At 37.1% G+C, this 23,592-nt stretch overlaps 1 protein-coding gene across 2 annotated transcripts in view; it reads right to left on the bottom strand.

Moving 5' to 3' along the window:
• Window positions 1-23,592, bottom strand: part of TNPO3 (transportin 3) — a 74,109-nt gene that overhangs the window by 6,000 nt on the left and 44,517 nt on the right. For both annotated transcript variants that reach the window (XM_033099037.1, XM_033099038.1), the window contains exons 11-21: window positions 23,263-23,402; window positions 21,859-22,050; window positions 19,000-19,091; window positions 18,117-18,193; window positions 16,570-16,630; window positions 14,218-14,358; window positions 11,905-12,021; window positions 10,914-11,008; window positions 9,425-9,581; window positions 6,411-6,578; window positions 3,153-3,265 (exon numbers count right to left, since the gene is read on the bottom strand). In XM_033099037.1, the coding sequence (XP_032954928.1) occupies window positions 3,153-3,265; window positions 6,411-6,578; window positions 9,425-9,581; window positions 10,914-11,008; window positions 11,905-12,021; window positions 14,218-14,358; window positions 16,570-16,630; window positions 18,117-18,193; window positions 19,000-19,091; window positions 21,859-22,050; window positions 23,263-23,402 (1,353 nt within the window). The remainder of the gene's footprint in view (window positions 1-3,152; window positions 3,266-6,410; window positions 6,579-9,424; window positions 9,582-10,913; window positions 11,009-11,904; window positions 12,022-14,217; window positions 14,359-16,569; window positions 16,631-18,116; window positions 18,194-18,999; window positions 19,092-21,858; window positions 22,051-23,262; window positions 23,403-23,592) is intronic.

Raw genomic sequence — 23,592 nt, 5'->3', positions numbered from 1 at the left:
CTCTTCTACTGACCAACACTAGATGCAACAGAGCAAAACAAAAGCAGAGAGAAGCAACTGTTACACCTCTTTCCCCTGAGACAGCTTTAGGTGGAATACTAATTATACTGGAAGATTCATTGTAAAAAGAAAGAAAATAATTTTGTGAGGTCCCCCCAGTCAATATACGCCTACCTAGTAGAAGAGAAATCCCCTCTTCTGGCAAAATGTGTCACGAAGGCAGGCAGTCACATGCTATTTTCCAGTCATGCATGTCACTTGATCTATGGCCAAAAGTCAGTTACTTCTGGGGCATGAAGTTAAGCCATTTAGTAAACTACAAAATAGCACTCAAAGGTTTTGGTCTTTAACATTAACAAAATTATTGGAAATATCCTGGGAGATGAAAAAGTAAACCATTTTGGAAAGTGACATTAAGAAATCAATTCTCAGAAAAGATTAGCTCTTGTACCATTGCCTAAAATTTATCTCATTTTTCTCTTCCTTTTAAAAACCTGGTCTGGTTTTAATTATAAAAGTATACCACATTCTCATGAAGAAATGTAAATAGTACAGAGATTATGAAAAAGGGAAAGTCTCCCTTATCTCCCATCTTAGTCCTAGTTGTGTATCTTTCCGGACATTTACTATGCACAAAGTAGCCTGCATATGTATCTCTCACATATGCATATATATAACATACATAATAAAACAGTTGGTTCATTTATAATAGCATCAAAAATAATAAAATATTTAATCTATAAAATGTTTCTGCAATAAATTGAAGACACCAGTAAATGGAAAAACAGTTTGTGTTCATGAACTGGAAGACTTAATATTGTTAAGATGTCAATACAATTCAAAGTGATCTACAGATTCAATGCAATCCCCATCAAAAATCCCAACTGAAATTTTTTTTTGTGTGTGTGTGTAAATAGAAAAATCTATCTAAAATTCATATGGAATCTCAAAAGACCCTGAATAGCCAAAATAATCTTGAAAAAGAACAAAGCTGGAGGTCTCATACTGCCCAATTTCAAAACTTATTACAAAGCCATAGTAATCCAAACAGTATGGTACTGACATAAAGACAGACACACAGACCAGTGGAATAGAATAAAGAGCCAAAAATAAATCCCTTGCATATATGGGCAAGTGATTTTCAATAAGGTGCCATTCAATGTGGAAAAGGGCAATGCTGGGAAAACCAGATATCCGCATGCAAAAGAATGAAGTTGAACCCTTAACATATATTATATAAAAAAGCTAACTCAAAATGGATCAAAGACCTAAATTTAAGACCTAAAACTGTAAAACTCTTAGAAGAAAACATAGGGGAAAAGCTTCGTGACATTAGATTTGGTAATGATCTTTTGCATATGACATCAAAAGCACAGACAACAAAAAGTAAAAACAGATATGGAGAAATTAGAACCTTGTGCACTGTTGGTGGAAATGTAAAATGGTGCAGCCACTACGGAAAACAGTATGGAGGTTCCTCAAAAGCTTAAACATAGAACTGCCACATAATCCAGCAATTCCACTTCCAGGTATAGAATCTATAAACCTTTCAAAAGCATTGAGAGCAGAGTCTTAAAGAGATATGTGTACACTCATGTTCACTGCAGCATTACCCACAATAGCCAAGTCAAAGAAGCAACCCAAATGTCCACCAGCTCACGACTGGATAAACAAAATGTGGTCTATGCATAAAATGCAATGTTATTCATCCTTAAAAAGGAAGGAAATTCTGACACATGCTACAACATAGATAAACCTTGAGGACATGATGCTAAGCAAGCCACAAAAGAACAAATAAATACTATATGATTTCACTTACATGTGGTATCTAGAGTAGTCAAATTCATAAAAACAGAAAATGGAACGATGGTTGCCAGGGGCAGGGAGCAGTGGGTAATGGGAAGTTGTTTAATGGGTATGGTTTCAGTTTTGCAAAATGAAAAATGCTGGACATTCACCACTGAACAGTACACTTAAAAATGGTTAAGATGATCAATTTTTTGTGTATTTTACCACCATTAAAAATAAAAAAAATTTTTAAGTGCCCGTTGGCTTACATGATACTTTACTGTCATTTTTTCCCTTTATACTATATCTCATGTATTTTTCTGTATCATGCATTTTTTACTTCTTTTTAGTGCCTACTTACTAGTATAGACATACTGTTAATTATTCTCTATTGATTGGCAATTAGAATATTTCCAGTTTTTTCACTATAACCAACCTCGTTTGCAACACTCATTCTTAGATCTACAAATTGTTCTACAACTGTATGAATATAAGCCATTGCCAAAAATTTAGTCAAAATTCTCAAGGCTCTAGATAGAAAAAGGAATATCAGGGCAAGGTAACACAGTTACAAAATCCAATTTAAGTTGCTGTTGTTAAAAATGAAAAAACCCAAACCAAATGTCTAGTAATAAAGGCACTGTAAGGAAATCAAGCAACACCTGTAATAAAATAGTAATTAGGAACACTGTGTAGCTATATTTAAAATGTTTATTATGTTCACAGTAAAAAAACCCACTTACATACACTTAACATTTTAACTGAGCTATAAGCAAGGGGCTCAGGGGACTAATGCATCCCAGGAGATGTTTTGTTTACTCTGCATGAAATGAGAATTTGAGTATCTTTAGGCATAGCGAAAATTTTCCAATTTACTGCAGTCTATATCACTGTATGTTTTACTACCAATGCTTCACCTATTCAGGGACCTGTATTCTTGACCCCTGAATATGGATGAGAACTCAGGACTTCAAAACAAAAACAAATAAACAAAAAAGAACAGATCTCCTGCAGTGTTGTGGGCTGCTCAGTGCATTTTTCTTTTGGAAGAAATAATGCTTCCACTTACCCCGTAAGATTTTATACCAATTAATACACATGCACAATAAAACTGACACACATATATACTGCATGGTGATATTTTCCCTAAGGTTGGTTTCCAATGCTAGTTTGTGCAATTTAAGACTACATGGACACTAAATTGTGAATATACAAAGGCACACATGAAACATACTCCTGGGCAGATCTGTAACTAAAATGGTATAAGAAACAAAGATATATATTTTTCTACACACCCCAGCTGTTGTCCACATTCATTAAAAAAAAAAAAAAAAAAGAAAAGGAAAAAATCCAGTATCACTTACCTAGTGACTTGTTTGTGGAAATCTGTTAATTGTTTGTGTGTCACTGTGACAGCTCCTACAGTTGTCTCCTTTGGCAAACCTTTCAAGGAATTCTCTAACCATCGACAAAAAGTCTGAAGAAGAGGGATAAGAGTTTTAAAAGGAGGCAGGGCTTACTCAACTGGGACTCTCTAGGTAATAAAAAAACCCACAGGTTTTACTTAGTAGCATTAGTTCCCCCAAATTGGAACCAAGTAAAGCAATGAACGAAAGTACTATTTTTAGGCCTTCCAACCCTCTGGGGGTTGGAACAGTTTACAAAGGCATGCCCGGACTTCCATTCAAAGGGGCAGGGTAGGTGGCAGGCATCATTTCAGACAGCGCCCTCTACCTTGGAAAGGAAGTTTCTTCCGGATGAGGCTATTGTTCTGTCCCTGTCATTAAGCTTATGTAATATTTTAAAAATTGAATAGCTGCCAGGAAACTCTTGAGTGTAAAGATTAAAGGCAATCCAAAGCAAAGGTGCAGTTACCAGAAAGAGCAGGACAAAAAGTGTAAGTAAACATGTCAAAAAATATATACGTAACATGAATCCAGAATCTTAAGGATTCTAAGATCATCTCTTTCAGTAGAAGTTGTATCAATAAGTTCTTTTGTGATACCTGCCTGTTCTCTGGGTTAGAAAAGTTTTTTGTTGCTCACAATTGTTGCTATTTAAAATGATTTATTTATATCCCAGCACAATCTCTTTATACCTTTTATAAACACAAAACTTGCTTGTCCTCACCCCCTTTACTTCCTTCCTCTTCAAACTAAAAATCAAAATTCTGAAGACTTCCTTTCAGTTCTTATTTTCAGCTAAGTTGTTCTTTGAGTCAGCTCTAATTTTTCTTCATTTCTTCTTAAGGAGGATGTATATTTTCGTCTTAGTTTTAAGCAAATTTTTTTACATTATATATTTTCTCATTATGTTAATTTATGATCATAATAGACCAGAGCAAAAGTATATATTCCACTATAAATGCTAAAAAGTACTGTGTAATTCTCCAAAGGTTGCCCTGAAGGAAGATAACACTTTACTCAGACAAAAACAAGCTGAGACAAAAGATTCAGGAAGAACCCTTAATTGACAAAGTTTTGGCATCCAAAAATCACCCATGGGTTAACTATAGTACCCCCCAAAACAAAAATAGTAAGAAACTAAACTAGAAAGCAAAAAATAATTAGTTAGCATATAATGGGCCATATCATCTTCCAGTAAAGGAATCTGAGAAATCTGGTTGAAAATACTGAATAAATTTGTCAGAAAGGTATCCACCAAAGAAAGGGGGGAACAGAATGAAGGGCTTTTTTTTTTTTTTCCAAGGAGGGTGCAGATCAGCGTGGCCCATGCAGGGATCGAACCGGCAACCTTGGTGTTATTAGCACCACCTTGGTGTTATTACAACCTTGGTGTTATTAGCTCTTAACCAACTGACCTAACCGGCCACCCTGCCTAAAGGGCTTTAATAGTTCATTCAAGTCAAGAGACGAAGCTGGTATGTCATCTTCTACTGAAAAATTTGTATGTTGAACTTTGAAACTGGTATGATTAAGTGCACAAGAATGTAAATTTTCTTTGGACTTAAATCCTTAATTAAAATTTAAATCAGTTTATAGGGTATAAAAAACCCAAATTTATCTAAGAGTGCCTTTACAAAAACTTTTCTATAAATATCAGCTATACCTATCACTTTAAATTACTCAACAATTCGTGGGTATATAAACTCTTAAGAACACATGGCTACCTGGTGTTTATTCCTGCCCAAACTTGCTGTTCTCATTTTCTTCTTCTGTTAGCATTTAACTAATATGTTTACAAATAAAGAATGTTTTTGTAAAATTAAATTTATGTACTAAGTTTTTGTTACCTGGGAAACAAATATATTTGTAAAAAAGTATGGTACTTTTGTTTCTCATGTCAAATGCTTTTGGGATTAAAGTTGTTGGTCCCCAAAGGCTCACACAGTATTTTCTTTAGGACAACACAAAAATATTACTATATTAGATTGAAACAGAACATGTGTATTGAACAACCAGCAATGGCAACTATTGGTACTACTCATTCCTGAAGCACTTAAACTTCCATGAAAAATCTACGGAGCTATTTGATGAAACCAAAGTCACACAGGAGCCTCACAGAGTTTGATGTGTAAGAATTAAAGTTCATGTGGCTGCTCTGAAGTATAAACCTAAAGACAATGTTAGAAATCTACTTAAGCATCTGACCTACACGTAACTGTTTTCTGTTTGATGAGCCAAGGGTCAAGTAAAGCATATGCCCACTAAGACTATACAACTCATCACTGAATTTGGGAGATGAACACACAAATCCAAGACTAGGCCGAACTCCTGGCCCAGTTCTATTAGAGTCTAGCAGTGAAAGTGCACTCCCTTTTGTGAAACTGCTGAAATTGAGGCTAAGAACTGCCATAAAGGATATAAAGCAGGAGACACCGTCAAGATATATACTGATACTTATGTATCCACACTTTTCTGTTCTGGAAGACAGCTCACTTTAACTAGGTCCAACTGTGTACTTTTCTGAACTGCTTTTATATTAGTACTAAAAATTATAAATCCCACTAAAAAAATAATTTATAGACTATGTTACACTTTACCACTATGCTCAAAACTTCCATGCAGTACATATAACCTGATTTGTGATCATGTGCCCAGGACTGAAATTACTTGGATATTGCTGGAGAGCCTAAAAAAATTTCCATGCTCAGGTGATAAAGAACCGGAAGAACTTGGTTCAAGAACTGAAGCAAGAAGCAAATAAATCCAAAGGGGAAACAAATCCAAGTATATACTGTGGACTAGTTTTATACCTACGTGCCTCCAAATGCTCTGGCTAGACTTATTACCAGGGAACCATACAGTGCTATCTAAGGAGATTAAAGTGTATTAATACTTCCTGAATAACCTGTAACACTATATAACTGATACACGGGCATCTCCACAAGTGAACAACTTTCTCATTGGCCAGCCACACAGCTGAATTCAATGCTTGGTATTCACTTCTGGTAATATACGACAGTGACACAAACACATTTTGGGAACCCAATGATGAATTACTGGCCTCCTATAGGCCCCTTTCATCTAATAATTAAACTTACCAATATGCCTAAATTAAGTTCCACAAATGTATGACAAGGCTGGTTTCAAAGTAATAGTCGACCTCAAGGAACCCAAGTGTAGGACGGGGAGAATGGGTGCTTGTGAAAATAATCTTACCGGTCTGTCAACCTGCATGATCTCCCAGAGTACTTCAGCGACATCTGGTAGAGTATAGGGAGGGAGACAAAAGCAGCATGTGTGGAGCAGCTGGCTTACAAGTTGCTGTCCAAGCTGGTTCATCACCTGTCCAATCAGTTCTTTCCGTAATTCAAAGTCCTCTTCATGCTGTAGGAAACAGGAACAATGGATAAGTTCTAATTCCAACTTTCCAAAGACCAAGTACTATTTTCCCTTTAGTCTAGCAATTTCTCTTTAAAAAGTACATATATTACATGTATATACATTATACATGGGGGCCAAAGAGGGTGCCAAAAAAATGTACACACGTTTTAAGAAAGGAAGACTGTATTAAAATTGTAATACTCAATATATACCGATAAAAAAAGATGAATACAAGTCTCATTTGACTTCTGCAATCACAAGAGGTGCTCACAGTGGTTACCATCAGCATCCAGACACTTATAATTATGGCGAACTACTGCTTGAACAACGTTGACCAAAGTATCCACTTGTATACATTTTTTTGGCAACCCCAGTATAACAGATCAATGGAACAGAGTAGAGTCCAGAAATAAACCTATGCCTATGTGGTCATTTACTCTATGACAAAGGAGGCAAAAATATACAATGGGGTAAAGACAGTCTATTCAATAAATGGTGTTGGGAAAACTGGACAGATACATGCAAAAAATCAAATTATACTATCTTCTTACACCATACACAAGAATAAATTCAAAATGGATTCAAGTCTTAAATGTAAGACCTGACATATAAAACTCATAGATAGAAGAAAACATAAGCAGTAAACTCTCTGACATTGCTCTTAGTAATTTTTTTTCTGATATAGCTCCTCAGGCAAGAGAAACAAAAGAAAAAATAAACAAATGGGACTACATGAAGCTAAAAAGTTTTTGCACAGCAAAGGAAACCACTGACAAAATGAAACGACAGCCTACTGAATGGAGAAGACATTTGTCAATGATATATCTGATAAGGGGTTAATATCCAAATTTTAAAAAGAACTAATACAACTCAATACCAAAAAAACCCCCAAACAATCCAATTAAATGGGCAGAGGACCCGAATAGGCATGTTTCCAAAGAGGGCGTACAGATGGCCGATAGACAAAGAAAGATGCTCAGTGTCACTAACCATCAGAGAAATGCAATTAGAAACCACAGGGAGGTACCACCTCACTCCAAAATGGCTATCATTAAAAATCAACACACAATATGTGTTGGCGAGGATGTGGAGAAAAAGGACCCTTGTGCAGTGCTGGTGGGCTTGCAAATTGGTGCAGCCGCTATGGAAAACAGTATGGAGGTTCCTCAAAAAATTAAAAATAAAACTACCTTATGACCCAGTTATCCTACTTCTAGGTATTTATCCGAAGAAACCCAAAACACTAATTTAAAAAGATATATGCACCCCTATGTTCATTGCAGCGCTATTACAATAGCCCAGATATGGAAGCAACCTAAGTACCCATCAATAGATGATTGGATAAAGACGTGGTAGGCACATATATACAAAAGACTATTGCTTGGGCATTAAAAAACCCGAAATCTTACTATTTGTGACAACCTGGATGGACTTAGAGAGTAGTATGCTAAATGAAATTAGTCAGAGAAAGACAAATACCATATGATTTCACTTATATGTAGAATATAAAGAACAAAATAAACGAACGAACAGAAACAGCCTCATAGATACAGAGAACAAACTGCTGGTTGTCAAATGGGAGAGGGCTTGGAAGGCTGGGTAAAAAAGGTGAAGGAATTAAGAAGTACAAATTGGTGATTATACAACAGTCAGGGGGCTGTAAAGTACAGCATAGGAAATATAGCCAGTAATATAATAATAATTAGGTATAGTGCCGGGGGGGTACTAGACTAATTGGGGAGATCACTTCATAAATTATATAAATGTGTAACCACTAAGCTGTACACCTGAAATTAATATAAAATAATACTGAATGTCAACTCTAATTGAAAAAAAAATTAAAAAAAAAAAAAGTTTAGTATCAAGGAAATGGACATGGGTTTCAGCCAAAATTAACCTTAACCCCAAGATTTTTCATGAATAGAAGGCAGAAGAGAAATAATGATTAAAGATGAAGGGTAGCAATTTTCTTAATCTTTTTTTCTGTGAACAAATAAATATTCCTATTTCCTTTTTAAAAACCAACTGAAATAAGGATCAAAGACTTCTATCAGGTATCTAATGTTTTCTATCAAAAACATGTATTTTTCTTCCTTCTTCTAGTCTTTGAATACACAAATATTTCTAACATCTTGAAAAAAATAACTTTTAAACTGCCTTTCACTTCTAGTTGTTTTCTTTCTCTCTCCTTTTACTGCCAAACTTCTTAATAATAATAAAGCCTATTCACATACTTGCTTACTTCTTCACTTCCTGTACCTTCAATTCCACTCCACACCTAGTCAAATCTACCTTTGAAAACTTTATGAGCCACTTTACTACTCCAGCCAAACAGGTCTCTTAACTGTCTACTAACACACTTAGTGCTCTCCTAACTTTCTCTGCTCAGGATTTATACCTCTGGTTAGACTATCATTCCTGCTCCAATCTATTCCAATTTTACGCTTATGGCCCCATCGAAGTCCCTCCTCTTCCAGAAAAGTTGTCCCAATCTACTTCTTTCCAAAGAGCTTTCTTTCCCTCTTCTGATCTCATAGTAATCATGACTTTTACCACTCACCTGACAATTAAATACTGTCTTCTTGCTGTCTTTATACCTGTTTATCTCTTAACTAGAAAACAAATGGCTTGGAAGCAGAGATAATTTTAGGCTGTTTTATACAGTTTACTGCACTTAGTACAGGTTGTCTTAAATCTAATAGTTGATATTTTGGTTAGTGAATGATACACTATGGTATATGCCTACCAATACAGATCAAATAAGGAGATAGATACCATTAAGAAAAAGAGGAAGAAATATGAGATGATAATGAGCTGCAAAGTAGAAAAGGTACAATGTTTATACTTACATCGTTGGCCACCCCTGTATGGATGAGGTCTCGTAGGAACCTCATGACACTACAGTTGGCATCCCGGTGGTCCAGGGTAGTAGAGGCAATGGCCCACTGTAAAATAGGGATGACCACCTGGCTCCTCAGCAAGGTAACAGGGCTACGCTGAATAAACCTAGTGCAGAAAGACAGGCTAGATATAAATGACAAGATTAGGCCATAAAAGCAGCCAGGATAAAAAGCAACACTACGGAAATAGTAATAAGATCAGAGGTTGCTAGGGATTGGGGTGGGGGACAAAGGGATGACTAGGCAGAGCATAGGAGATTTTAAGGGTAGTAAAACTACTCTGTACAGTACTATAATGGTGGAGACATGTCATACATTTGTCTAAACCCATCAAAGGTGCAGCACCAAGAGTAAACCCTAATGTAAACCATATAATTTGGGTAATAATGACGTGTCAATGTAGGTTCAGCAGTTCTAACAAATAAACCACTCTGATAGGGGATGTTGATAATAAGGGAAGAGATGGGGAAAGCAGGGTGTTTACAGAAATTCTATACTTTCAATTTTCCACAAGGTCTCTCAGATCCTTTAATGTATATGCAGAATCTCCAAGAAAAAGATACAATATTTTTCCAAATTTATTTCACCAGGTAACTATTTGTACAAAGAATGTCTATAGAGATTAGTTTTCCAAGGAACAGGTCTTGGGAAAAAAAGGTTGACAACCCACCCAACAATTCTCTTACATCAACTTAAAAAAAAAAAGTTTTTCTAACTTGTCGAAAAACTAACCAAAAAAGTGCTCAACCTGAGATGCAAGTGAAGTCAATACTACTTTACAGTTGTAAATGATACAATATATATATTGCATATATAATTATATATATATATTTAATAATGGTGTTTTTCTTAAAAATAAGCTTTTATGTTCACTAATTGGTCTGATTCAAATTCTTTAACTAGGGACTAAGAAGAATTCAAGGGTTTGGCAATAACACCAGTGTCACTGGCAAAAGGAATTGAAGCATTAAGTGGGGTGGCAGGCGAGGGGTAGGGCTGGGAAGTGTAGTTAGTACCAGATAACTTCTAAGGTACTTTAACATGCTAAGAATTTTTTATTCTGAGATGTAATTACATCTAAAGGATGCTAAGCTCCTCAAGGAAAAAGTTGAGGTGAAGCATGACATCAAAGCAGCATAAAAGGTTAAAACTAAGACTATCCAGTCCAATGTTTTCACCAAGCTCATTTTTACTGTCTTGTGCGTGTCCCTCCTTCGTGATGGGAACTCAGCTACTTTCCTCTGTTTCCATCCAACTCCTCGTCCTCACTTACAGGGATATTCTGGTTCAAAATTTAACTTTGGGTTATGAATCAAAAATCAACCTACTCCACTTACCTCATTTCACAGAGGAGGAAACAGTCAAGTGTTAGGTGGAAAGACTAAGTCGTGATGGGGGCGAACAGGAAAGGAAAGGGCTGCTCTGTGGAAGGACTGACCTGGTAGCTAGCCTGAACAGGTCATCCACAGTGTCAGGGTGATTCTGGAGCCCATTCTGCTGTTCTAGGAGCTGAAAGGTGGGGATGCACAGTGCCTACAACAGAAGTGATTGTAAGACAAATGCTTGTTTTAAATGCCACAGCATTCAGACTTCCTCAGTATCACAACATACACAAAGGAAACAGAAGGGAAGCACCGACAGGAAAAGAAAAAGACTATCTGACAAGAATCAGATCAAGAGAAAGACAGAAATCTTTCCCAGTTGATATGAAGAGTTTTCACATATGAAATCCACATTTCAGAAAGGGTTGGGGGTACAGGTATTAGTTGTTATGATGGTGGATAGATGTCATGTCTAAGTTTTAGAAGTTTCTGAGAGTAAAGACTGTGCTCATGTCCTAGATATGGTCAGTCCACTAAGGGAGTAGATGTACAGTTTTAATAATAATGTATGAAATAATAGATGAAGTTTTAAAGGGAAAGACCTCTTGGGAAAAGGAGCATCAAAATTTAACTCCCTAATATATTTCCCCCCTGCAATTAGGAGGGGGGAAAAAGAAGTATATCAGGAGCCCTTTTCAATGTCTGCTATTTACCCTAAGGCCCCCTTGCTAATTAAGTAAACTACTTTACTGGCTGTTCTAGGCACGAAATTAAAAACAGAGTCATGCTTGAGCTTAGAGGTCCTTTATTTTAAATCCATTTCCCTACCTTCCCACTCCTCCAAAAACCCCCACCTCTGGAGAGCATAAATGAGGCTGCACTATCTACAGTGAGCATTACATTCGGTCCGTCTCTCATTCTCCCAAGCAGGCCTGTCTAGAGAATGACTAACACGTTTCTACCTCCCTGTGATTAGGAAATTAACATGCCAGGGGGGCATGAGGGGACATAAAGAAGCAACAGAATTAAAGACATGGTGAAGAACACACTGCTAGGCCTTTAGACCCTCCAAACCCAACACATCTGTCTCCTGCAAAGAAAACATACCTGGAGCATGTCTAGCAGCCCTTGCCGACAGCCCTCTTCCATGCCATATTCATCCACAAGGATACTGCCGAGGTACAGGAAACAGGAATGCTGATGTACGTGGTAAACATTCACCATCTGCCAAGGGGAAAACCAATTAGTTCAATTCTTTACTTCTCGATAGATACCAACTTAGAAAGCTGTCTGGAGGAAGAAATTTAGAAATAGATTGGTCTCTTTAAGAGCTTGTTGGCAACATTTTTTGAAACAGGGCTCAATTCCTCAATAATTTTCAAATTGCAAGAGAGTTGTATAATACTTGAAGCTGGAAGCTATTAAAGAACTATTATCCAAGGCTTGTGTAATATTTATAAAACCATGGCATAGTATACTCAAATTTTCCAACATCTAAAGGTTGCTCTTATTTGCATTAAAAATAACTCTTTAAAAAAATTAGTATAGCTATAGCAGGGACAAAAATATCAAATGCCCTCATCTTGGAGGAGATTGTGAAAGCATTGTTTAAATTTTGAGTTGCTCCTAAACCCCTCTATTTACTCTTTTAAGTAAAAAATAGTGTTTCCAATGAAATATCTGAATCTCAAAAGAATAGAAATTTTAATACAACATACAAATTGAAATTAAATGATTTCTTTAGGAATTTTACCCTATTATCCTCCAAAAATTAAGAGGTCATTCATCTATTTAAAATGCCATCACAACACACGTGTATTGATCTTATTATATAAATTCAACTCTGCACTTGGTGGGGGCTGAAGGATAGAGTGACTCTTATCTGCATATACCATAGTATGAGTGTGAGATGGGAACTATCAATCTGTTCAGTGTTGTCTACTCAAAAAACTATATGCTCTACTTAATGAATAACAATTTAAGTCAGGGGTTTGCAAACATTTTCTTAAAGGGCCAGATAGTAAAAACTTTAAGCTTTGCTGGCCATACCCTCTTCTGACTCCCCAACTTTGCTACTATAGCACAAAAATGGCCAACAGATAATACTTACTAAGTAAGGCTATCAGTAAAACTTTACGTATAAAAACTTTATTTACAAACTACAGGCCGACTAGCTGTAGTTTTCTGACCTCTGATTTATGGAATTTTTAAGAATTTTCATTTTTGTCATAGGTACTGACTTTAGATAGAACAAACTTACTACATAACGTGCTACACTACTCTACTGAATTGGTTACATACTTAATTAGCAGGAATAAAAAAACAACAACAATATCAAAGTCACAAGGGATCCTCTAATAGCAAAAGGGGACCCTTGACCAGAGATGGACACAGCCTGAATGTAAACATATACACAGAGTACAGTAAAAATTAAAATTCTGTTAAAATATGCACCTGTGCAATCTTGAACCAAATCTACAATTTAAGGAGGCAAGGTCGCGCAAGTATCAAACTGACACTGTACTAGCATGACCCTGACTGAGGGTGTTTCCTGGAGAGTGAGTCGCAAGGGTGCAGAATTGAAGGAGGCCCTCCCTGTCAGGGTCAGCTCCCAAGAGTGTTTATCTCCTTAAAATCTGTACTGTCTGTGCCCTGCCCAGATGGAGAAGGGTCACTTCAGGTGGGAAGGGTGTGGTCTAGCCTGAAGCCCTGGAGCAGTCTTCCTCAGAAAGTGAGTGTAAAATTTAAGAAGGCACTTGCTCAGAGTCCTGCAAATGCACGATCGGCACTTGGCCTTGCCTCCCTCAATTTTGTGTCCACGGCCCTGCACTCGCCAGTCTAGCTGTGGCTCTGCTCTAAGGTTAACACCAACACCAACTACTTAGTGAACAGTCACTAGTCATTGGTATCCCATACAGAGTAGGTCTACAGAGGATCTTAGAGAACCTCATACAGGGAGTCACACCATCATAATTACACGTCAATCTTGGTGATTAAGAATCAAATTTCTATCTTGACAAAAAAGAGCCTTATGTGAACTAACGAAGGTCAAGGTAGAAGAAAATCCCTTTTGGCCAAGAAATTGCAAAGTCTGCCTTGCACATTTTAAAAAAGGAAATGAATATAAAAATGCTTAGCCCTGGTATAGAAGAGCCGAGCACTAAAGCCGTTCTCTTGTCCTAATTCCACACTGGAATGTACTACTGTTTAGACCATCACTATACAGAACAGATCACAGGCTGTCTTGTCTCCCTCCTAGGACAACACACCTACCACAGGCACTGCTTAGCTCTTCTCAACATTTTCTCGTCTGTGTTAAATGAATACGGAAGTATTTTATTTCATCGGCAGAGTTTCGTTCTGATGGCTCCTACTTCATCCTACGCACCTCACTTCTCCCGTCTCGTGAACAGAACTTACCTGTGTGACCAGTGGCTGCAACAGGGCCGCAGAGCCTTTGCCCACACAGCGAACGGCGAAGCGGAGGCATCTGCAGCAGCGCTCCACGATCCGGTTATCAGCCCGGTGCTTATTTAGCGTCTCGGATAGAACTGGCCATATCTGAGTCACCATGAGAGAGCACACACAAAAAACTAATGAACAACTAAGAGCTAGAAAACAATGCTCCCAAGTTGGTAACATTTGATTTGGCTTTTAAATAATCTGGAAAAAGTTTTCTTTATAGGAACACACATGGCCCGATTCTGGCAGGTGTGTGTGTGTATATGTACAGAGGTTCAATGTCTTATCCATCACCAAAACACAACCACTTCTGAAGAGATGCATGGAGAATCTTTAGAACAGAAAGAAGAGCATGTCTACCTTTACCAAAAGACAAAGATACACATTTTCCTAAACTTTTATTAACTTCCTGAGTTACAATGGAAAGAATTAGTATGAGTTATAGAGGAAAATGTTTCAAGACAGTTCCAAGAAGTTGAAGACCTTGAGCAAAAGGACCAGAGTTAAGGAAATGGTATTATTTTATATCGTTGAACACTTAAGGATATTTGGTGCTTCTTCCCCAAATCTGAAAAGCACTTCTCAAAACACGCCCTTTGAGCCTCACCTTACCCTTAGTGAAAAAAGCATGAGGGAAGTATGTTATCAATGAGGAAACTAAAGCCATGAAGCTTAACTGGCTTTGTCAAAAATTTTTTGCTAGTATTGATCGGACCTCCTAGCTACTCTAGGATTTACACAGTTAATCTCTATTTCTTTGGCTTTTTAATGCATTTCCCCACAGCCTGTTTTCTTAAAAAAATCTAAAATCATTTTTATGAATTATGACCTCAAAGGCAAGGGAAGTAAAAGCAAAAATAAATGAATGGGATTATATCAAATGAAAAAGCTGCACAGCAAAAGAAACCATCAACAAACAGGCACCCAACTGAATGGGAGGAGATATTTGCAAACAACGCCTCCGATCAGAGGCTAATGTGCAAAATATATAAAGAACTCATACAACTCAACAACAAAAAACAAACAATCCAATTAAAAAATGGGCAAAGGACCTGAACAGACGCTTTTCTCAAGAAGACACACGAAAAGCCAACAGATATGTGAAAAAAATGCTCAACTTCACTAGCTATTAGGGAAATGCAAAGCAAAACCACAGCGAGATACCACCTCACACCTTTTAGAACGGCTATTATCAAGAAGAAAACCAATAACAAGTGTTGGAGAGGTTGTGAAGAAATAGGAACCCTCTTACACTGCTGGTAGGAATATAAATTCGTACAGCCATTATGGAAAACAGTATGGAGGTTTCTCAAAAAATTAAGGATTAGGTTGGTGCAAAAGTAATTGCAGTTTAAAAGTTTAAAAACGGGTGGCCGGTTAGCTCAGTTGGTTAGAGCGTGGTGCTAATAATAACACCAAGGTTGCTAGTTTGATACCTGCATGGGCCACTGAGCTGCGCCCTCCTTAAAAAAAAAAAAATAATAATTAAAATTAAAATTAAAGTTTAAAAATAACCGCAAAAACTGCAATTTTGCACAAACCTAATACCATATGACCCAGCAATCCCTCTTCTGGTTATCTACCCTAAAAATATGAAAACATTTATCAATAAAGATATGTGTACCCACCCCCCATATTCACTGCAGCATTATTCACAGTGGCCAAGACCTGCAAACAACCAAAGTGCCCTTCAAACAGATGATTGGATAAAGATGTGGTACATATACAGAATGGAATGTGACTCAGCCATAAGAAAAGATGAAACACTGCCATTTGGGACAACATGAATGGATCTTGAGATTATCATGCTAAGCAAAATAAGTCAGAGAAAAAGTTGAGAACCATACGACTTCACTCATATGTGGGATATAAAACTGAAAGCAACAAACGAACAAGACAAACAAACAAAAACTCAAAGACACAGACAACAGTTTAGTGGTTACCAGAGGGTAAGGGGGGAGGCGTGTAGAAGAGGGTAAAGGGGATCAAATATATGGTGATGGAAGGAGAACTGACTCTGGGTGATGAGCACACAATGTGATATATAGATGATGTATTATAGAACTGTACTCTTGAAACCTAAATAATTTTACTAACCAATGTCACAATAAATTTAATACAAATTAAAAAAAAATCTGAAATTTAAAATATGTGGATGGCTCCATTCTTTTTTTCATTAGTATACAAACCATATCAACAAATTGAATCTTCCTCTGAACACAGAAGCAAGTACCTCTCACTTCAGTTACCCACAGCATTGTAAGGAAAAAGGAAGAAAGCCTTGTTCCATCAGCATCTGTTAGTACTTACTTCCTGTATAACTTTTTGGCACGGATGCGTCTGTCCGTTTTCCACAATGGGATTGGTATGTCTGGGGAGACAACAGCCCCAATTAGTGAAAGAAGAGCAATTTTATCTAGGATCCAGAACCCTGTCCCTGTTAGTTTACTTAGTACCATTTTCACCAAATAAAAAAAAACAACAGATAGTAAATTTTTTTTTGACTCAACACCTCTTCTTCTTATTCCATTCAAACAAACACATGCATATAGTTTAAGTCATCCTGTCAGTTTTTTTGCCACCTGTTATCCACTCCCACTGGAACGTGTACTCTGAATGTAACTCTGGGTACACGGGCTATGGGTGTGGGGCACTTACAAGTATCTTTTTCATTTTTTTCCTTTTATATACCTGAATGTGTAGCCTCTTCCAAATTAATAAACAATATATACAGGTTGTCTGAATCCACTATGAGAACCCACATACGGCTCCATTCCCAGCATGAAGTCAAAAGCTTTAGGAACTCTGTAATCTGCCCAAGATGGTTCTCGTGATTTTAATCTGAACCCAACGATATACGCATATGGGCCCATCCACATTATGTCAAATCCAACTATTTTGTCTAGTTCTGGTATCCACTAATTTGAAGGAAAGCATAAAAAAAACAACAAAAACCTGTATGATTACCAGCCTCTTTAAAGAAATTCTTTAATTTTAAAAAGCACAACAGCAATTTAATAAAAATCTGATTTTCTTTAAATCACAGCATTTCCATTTATTGCAGATTTTCTTTCATTTATTGTGAAATAAGTGCTACTGTTAATAGGCTCTCAGAGTGGCATGTAACAGGACTTTCCTTATTATACAAAGAAAGCATTGCACCAACTCAGAAAAAGACACCTGTTCACAAGAACTAATAAGCTAAAACAATGCCTATTTTAACGCATTCACATAGGCTTTTATGCAACTATTACTCTGATATTTTAGTTATACCTGTGAGTCTCACAAATGATCAATTATGTAACTCAGGATCACTCTTTGAACACTGTCAATGATTAGGCTCCTCTTGACTTCAAAAAAGGATTAATTTCACCTGGTCACTGAAAAGGCATCATTATTTTTTTGTACCCGCATGCTACACAGTGTGTCTGAAAGTGTGGTCTGAAAAGCAAGCAGCAGGAGGAGCATCACCTGGGAACTTACTAGAAATGTAAATTCTTGGGTCCTACCCAAGATCTAATCAATCCGACACTCTGGGGACGGGACCCAGCAATCTGTGTTTTGATAAGCCCTATAGGGGACTCAGGTACAGGTGAAAGTTTGAGAATCACTGATCTAGAGACCAAGAATTAATTATATTTTAAAGGCTCTTTTGACAAAAGTCTACCAAGAACAACTTCTTAGAATTTGCCTTTGCCCCAGGAGTTCAGGTAATGGCCTTAATTAGTCTCCTGACAGAGGAGATTATAGGAGGTAGTTGGAAATTTGAGAAACAAAACAAAACTTCCTTACTTTAATACATAATGGTCTCATCTGCACTTTTAACTCAAGGCAGGCTCTGGAGTCTCCTTTCTTACCTAAATATTACTGCGAGACGGTCTAAGAACACAGTGGGGTCTGAGGATATGCCATTGTTGGGCTCCTGAGACAACAGCTGAAGAGACAGAGACATTAACACCCAGTGTTATACATGTAAACACTGAAACATATACCTTTACACACCAACCTCTGCCTCAATCTCTATTTCTTGAAAGTTACTCAAATGGTGCAAATGTTTAATTGATATTGTCAAATTACTTTCCTCCATCTTACGACATCTGGCCAAGACTATATATTCCTAACATTTTACTATATGATTATTGTAGAGTGGAAAATTTTTTTCCATTTACTTTTATTATAATTAAGATATTATTTACGTTATGTATTGAAATATATATTATATATAACATATATTCTCTAATCTATATTATATTCACATTTCATTTTACATTATAAAGCTTTAAAATTATTAGAGCTTCATAATACATTTTAAGAGATAGGCAAGTTACCCCTTTTTCCTTTCCTAAAATTTCTTAGACACTTCTACTAGCATATCATTAGATGAACTTTAGAATCATTTTGTCATATTCTAAAAATCACATTGATATGTTCACTGTTATTGCTCTAAAAATGTAATTTCAGAAGAGCTGACATCTTTATAATATTTTTCAAGGAAACTTGGCAGGTTGTGGTTTTGGTTGCTAAATGGTATTTTTTCCATTATATCTTCTAAATGGTATTACTGATATAGTGAAAATCTATTGATTATATAGGAATTTATTTCATGTATACAGCTACTTCGGTAGACTTTTTACTTTTAATAACTTTTCAGGTAGACAAAAAATTACCTGTAAATAAATGTCTTTCCCTAACATGTAAACATCTTATATTTGTTCCACTCCCTTACTTAATTGGACTCACCTTTTTCAATGCCATAACCTGAACAGAACATAGTTCACTAAGACATTCAGTAATCTTATCCAAAGGTAATCTGGCTAGGACAAGTGCTGTCCCTAAAAGACAAAGGAAGATACAAATGAAGAAAATAAAAGCTGAATTGAGGCAGTTCATTGGCATATAATTAATGGAAAAGGCTGACCAGTCCCATTCTTTTAGAAAAGATCAGCACTGTTCTTTTTAAATTATAGTATTTTGTTACTGATGGTTGGTTTTTTCTTCATTTGCCTAAGACGACTATACTGATTTTCACAGTGAACTTTACAATTGAAGTCAATATTAAATTATTTCTCCTCAGCAGCCTATTGGATTAAAGATGCTTAAACAATCTCCCCTTCCAATTCTTCAAAGCCTTAAAATCTCCTTCACAAAGCCAATGCCAAAACTATTTTTATGTAGCATAGTCAATGGTTCCCAAACTTCCCAGATATTCTGATTTAGAGGGTCGGGGCCAGTCTTCATTTTTGGTGAGTACCATAGGCAATTCTTATCATTAGAGAAGTCGGAGAAATATGAACATAATTTTTTTTTTTTTGGAAGAATGGGCTGAAATTAGAGATTTAATTCTAGTTCTACCGTAACACAATCCATGAACCGGGTAAGGCATTCTCTCTGGGCATCAGTTTCTTTATCTGTAAAATGAGTGCTTTAAACAGAGAGTAATAGTTAAGTTTGCCTTTTTTGTTCATTTTAAGATAATTGCAAAAGGCTCCTCCTTCTCAGTTTCCCCCAAATAAAATCTTAACTTGGAACTCCAATAAAATAGGTAAAAAAAAAAAAAAAAAAAAAAAAGAGGTAGTTAGGTTAGAAGGCCCAGACACTTCCCACTCAGCCTCCCTCGTTCCAATCCCCAACAACTCCTGAAGCACCTCCCCCCAAACCAAAGGATGACTGTAAGACTAGGTCCCTTCTAGGTAAAAAATTCCTTGACTATGATTTTTCTCATCTCCTGAAATTTCATTCAACAGAACAGCAATCAATCCACAAATCTTCAAATGTGAATGAAAAAACTGAACTGATTTTTGCTGACAGTCTACTTGCCATGGATGTCTAGACTTTTATTTAAAATTTGGGGGGTGGGGGGAATCTAACTTAAATATGATTTTTCCTTTTAATTCATTTCTACAGAAAATAACATAACTAAAAAGAATTTTGTATATCTAGAAAATGCCACTGAAAACTAGGATGCCACATTCTATTACAAGTTAGACGTCACTTCAGCATCAAGGTTAAATTTCACTAGAAAATATTACAGATTAGATGTCACTTCAGCATGAAGGTTTAATTTCACTAGAAAACGGTAAGATGGCAACAATAACCACAGTAGTAGTTACAAAAAATATCTGACTCTGATTTAATACCTTATTATTTATGCCTATGAAGGGAAATAACAAAAACCTATGCTACAAAAAGAAAAACTGTCTTGGAAAAATGTAGTTACACTGGCTGATAAAGATCCTAGTCACAGAAGTGGAAAGAACAGAACTAGTTCAGACATAAGGTCATCCAGTCTTGCCAAGGCTGTCTGTCACTCAGAGAGGCTTAAAATATGCTGCACAGGTCATTATTACCCAATCTTTTATTTGATATACCCCAATCCCTTCTCAACTACCAGCTGCAAGGATTTTACTACCTCTTGAGACACCCCAATCTGTTTTCAGAAAGACTAGTCAGAAAGCATTTTCTTTCTAGGTGTAGTAAATTGTCAACAGTTGATCATTCATAGAATAAATCTATTCTCCCTTTTATAACGTAATATTTCAAATATATAAAAATAGATATCATGTTTAAAGTCTCTCCTAAGTCTTTTTTCCTGGCCTTAATATCTCTAGTTCTTCTATTACTCTGAGCTTCATCACCACCCTGGCTGTTTGCCTCTAGACACGCAATCACTCAATGTAAGCTGATCAGTAATGGTTGAAGTCCACTAAGAGACCAGGACGCTTGGCTTCCACTTACAGGACTGGTCCAGGCACACTACCTTTACATTTCCACTTACCTCTTTGGTATGGCAATGCTTATTTGAGCTCCCTTCTTATTCTTCCTCTAACTCAAAAAGGAACTATGTTTAGTTCAAACCTGTTGTATCTACTCCAAATCTAGGTCTGTGCTATACATAGTGTAAGCAGTTTGAATGAGTTATATAGCTTAAAAATGCATGTTTAAAATAGTTTAAAAATGCATGTACAGGGGCTGGCCCGGTGGCTCAGGCGGTTGGAGCTCCATGCTCCTAACGCCCAGAGCTGCCGGTTCGATTCCCACATGGGCCAGTGCCAGATGGCTCAGTTGGTTGGAGTGCGGGCTCTAAACCACAAGGCTGCCGGTTCGACTCCTCGACTCCCGCAAAGGATGGTGGGCTGCGCCCCCCACAACTAAGATTGAACATGGCACCTTGAGCTGAGCTGCTGCTGAGCTCCCGGAATGGCTTAGCTGGTTGGAGCGCGGGCTCTCAACCACAAGGTTGCCGGTTCGACTCCCGCAAGGGATGGTGGTGGGCTGCGTCCCCTGAAACTAACAACGGCAACTGGACCTGGAGCTGAGCTGCACCCTCCACAACTAAGATTGAAAGGACAACAACTTGACTTGGAAAAGTCCCAGAAGTACACACTGTTCCCCAATACAGTCCTGTTCCCCTTCCACAATAAAATCTTTTAAAAAAAAAAATGCATGGACACATAATCAACACCCTCCCCTCTGAATGAAAAGCCACCTTCCCCACCACGAAGTAAACTGCAACTGAAAAACTGGGATATAATTGATGTAAGACAACCCGCAGAAGTGGCTTAGAGGAGACTGTTCCTGGTTACTAGCTTAAGTAAATACCTTTTAGCAAGCCCACAGCAGCTTCTGGAGACAACATGAAGGAATCAAGGGAACGGGCAATCTCCAGGAGTCCGTTAAAGTGCTGAGCCATGTGGTCTCGGCAGACAGAGCAAATGTTATGAATGGCTTTGGCTGCAGCAGAAGCCAGAGGCTTTTCACAAAGGCCTTTCATCAAATAGCCCAACACAGGGTCTAAGGAGAAAACCACACAGTAGAGATCATATATTTGAAAGTCAAGGAAAACTTCAAGTTTGTTAGAACAGAGGTTTACATTCCCCTTCTTTTTAAAGCAAAAGAACCATTTTAAAGAATGAAATGTTTTCCCAGTAAACTTTAATTAAAAAAAAAATGTTATCAAATCCTAATACATAAAACAAATAAAAATAGAGCTGATCTCAGTGACACAGTATCAGGGAGCCCCACCCGAGTCCTATCTACACGTGTAGCTTCCATTTCTTTCCTCATGGCAGTCAACTGATGCTTGTTGCTCGGATTTCACAGAGCACTTTGAAAACCACCGAGTCAGTTTGAAAATCACTAGTGGATATGACCATCCAAGTATTAAAAATAGGGTAATGTGAGAAAGAATGTAAAAGCTCAGAGAGCTACCATTATACTCAGCGATGAATCACTTTGTAAAAATAGCCTACATTAACCAGAACAATGATAGTTACCCAAAGGTGACACTTTGATACTTACTTCTTTAGTTACAAAAGGCCTTAAAAACATACAGACAGATCTTTAGCACTACTAGAAGAATTCATTTATTTTGCTTTACTTTACCAAACGCAAGTTAAGTGCTCCAAGAAAATTGATTATAAAGATGAATTATTATAAAGCAAATCCTACTTTTACCTTGCTTTATAAAATTAATATTTTTATAAGGAAAACCCCTAAGAAAAATCATGTACAGAAACAAACAAAAAAGGAGCACACATTACTTTTTAAACGAGAGCTTCAGTTAATTAAAAAAAAATCTTGTGTAATATAAAATCAAGTTGAAAAGTGGTAATTAATAAAGGTAAGTACAGGAAACACATTAAATGGAGTATGTAACACTGAAAAACCCTCCTTAGCTTTAGCTTTTAAGTTAGAGCCTTAGGAGAGTCTGATTGATTAGCTCAAGCACAAAGACTAACAAAGACAGAAATGTTCATTCTGAAGCAGAGTGCTGGCAGCAAACTTGGCCCTATCTAAAGATGTAGTCTTTCACTGGTCCTTTCTCCAAAGTCTGATCAGGTTACAGATGCTGTATCAACTAAGTAATAACTCATAATATTTACTCTTGGTGCCTAGGAACATTCTACCCTCAATAAGAGAAAGAGAGAAAACAAGAGCAAAAGAGGAAGAAGACAATCAGAAAAATCAGAAGCAGCAGCAGTTGCGGGGTGAGTTCACGCATACCAAGGAACTGAGGATTTCGATCAACCACTTCGCTCATCTCTCCGACCAATTCAATGCTGGTGTATCGCACAGCCGTGTGTACAGTCTCTGGGAGACGGACAACTCCTTCCAGGACCTCCACCAGTGTGGGATTGTTCTCCCTGAGTAGAGAAGGCAAGCACTCAGTCACTGATTTCAGAGGTTAGGTTCTGGCCAAGTAACAGGCTGCAATGACACAAATCATTGCTAAAGGGCTTCTTTCTAAATAAATAACCATTTGGATAAAAGTGCTCAGCACTTGACACGGAAGTTTTTTAAATCCTCAAAAAAGGGGAAAAGAAAGAAATGGAA

Source organism: Rhinolophus ferrumequinum, chromosome 26 (genome assembly GCF_004115265.2).
Source record: "Rhinolophus ferrumequinum isolate MPI-CBG mRhiFer1 chromosome 26, mRhiFer1_v1.p, whole genome shotgun sequence".
Taxonomy (NCBI): Eukaryota; Metazoa; Chordata; class Mammalia; order Chiroptera; family Rhinolophidae; genus Rhinolophus; species Rhinolophus ferrumequinum.
Note: the sequence above shows the minus strand (reverse complement) of the source record. Positions and strands in the feature narration are given on the sequence as shown.